This window comes from Halyomorpha halys, unplaced genomic scaffold (assembly GCF_000696795.3).
Source record: "Halyomorpha halys isolate HHAL.00 unplaced genomic scaffold, Hhal_1.1 Scaffold848.1, whole genome shotgun sequence".
Classification (NCBI taxonomy): Eukaryota; Metazoa; Arthropoda; class Insecta; order Hemiptera; family Pentatomidae; genus Halyomorpha; species Halyomorpha halys.
Genome location: NW_027115347.1, coordinates 101,616 through 102,714, shown reverse-complemented (window position 1 = coordinate 102,714; position 1,099 = coordinate 101,616). Strand labels below are relative to the sequence as shown.

Genomic DNA, 1,099 nt, shown 5'->3' with positions numbered 1-1,099 from the left:
TAACCCCAGTATCATTTCCCTATTTGCTTGTTTATAGGTCAAAGTGTTTCCCTCAAATTTTCTCCTGTAAAATGATGAATCTATATTTGGGATCAATCTAGGAAAATTGTAGACAGACCAAACTCCTCGGAACTTTTATGTTACTCGATAATTTATTTTATTTTATTCTTTCATGGTGGTAGACTCAATACAATTTATACTAATAATAAGTGATTACTCATTTGCTTATAAAAGGGACTAGGGTTGGTACATAAATTCAAGGCAAATAGTATCTTCAACTGTAATTTGAAAACAATTACTTAAAACCAAAACAGAAGATTAGCTGACATGAATGGTATTGATTTAGGATTGGAGAACTCAAACCCAATGAAATAAGTTTAAGCAGAAAGGAAATCATTTAAGAGGTATTTTGAATTAGCAACAGAAAGTATTTTAACATCTTTAATCGCAACTCGGAAACAACCAAAAGTAATTAAATAGCTTACTTTTCATCTTAGTGCTTTATTTTTCTTTTGATTTAACCCATTCCACTATTTGAAAAATAATTCAAGTAAAAAAATGTTTCATGGAAATGGACAAATAAATATGGTTTTGTTTATTTATGTTGTTCTTTGCTGACTGCACCCCCCGACAAACTTCTTCAAGTAACTACTTAAATACTTGATTAGATTTAGATTAAAAAACTCATTGTGACAAATGGTAAAGTATAATTTTGTTTTCTATCTTGTTTTTAATAGTAATTCATGTAGTACTTCTTTTTCAGGCCTCACTTTATTTTTACAGGGTAGCCGCACGAGCATGGGAGAAAAAAAATGCTGATGAATGAAGATATATATATATATATATATATTATTCAAACAGTTCTCTAATTAATATCTACCTCAAGTCTTTTAGAATGTTTCGTAACACTGTCCTATGATAGTACTAAATAGCTCCAGCAAATATAACTCAGATTTATACCTTATTAGTGTTAATTTAAGGTAGTGTTGATGAACTAGTTATTATCCAACTAAATTTTTTACTCTCCTGACAAAAATATGAACTTCTATTTCTCAAATAATTTACGCATAATGTGTTATTTTTTTCTTCTGTATACTAA

The 1,099-nt window shown here is 28.7% G+C and overlaps 1 protein-coding gene across 3 annotated transcripts in view; it reads left to right on the top strand.

Moving 5' to 3' along the window:
* LOC106686610 (transmembrane protein 62) overlaps positions 1 to 1,099 on the top strand; it is a 53,064-nt gene that overhangs the window by 25,768 nt on the left and 26,197 nt on the right. The window contains exon 14 of one of the 3 annotated variants that reach the window (XM_014429999.3): positions 784 to 1,064. The exons of 1 other annotated variant lie outside the window; for it this stretch is intronic. In XM_014429999.3, the coding sequence (XP_014285485.1) occupies positions 784 to 826 (43 nt within the window). In that variant the 3' untranslated portion in view covers positions 827 to 1,064. Of the gene's footprint in view, positions 1 to 763; positions 1,065 to 1,099 lie in introns of those variants that run through there. One more of the 3 variants, XM_024362797.2, reaches the window with a different exon arrangement.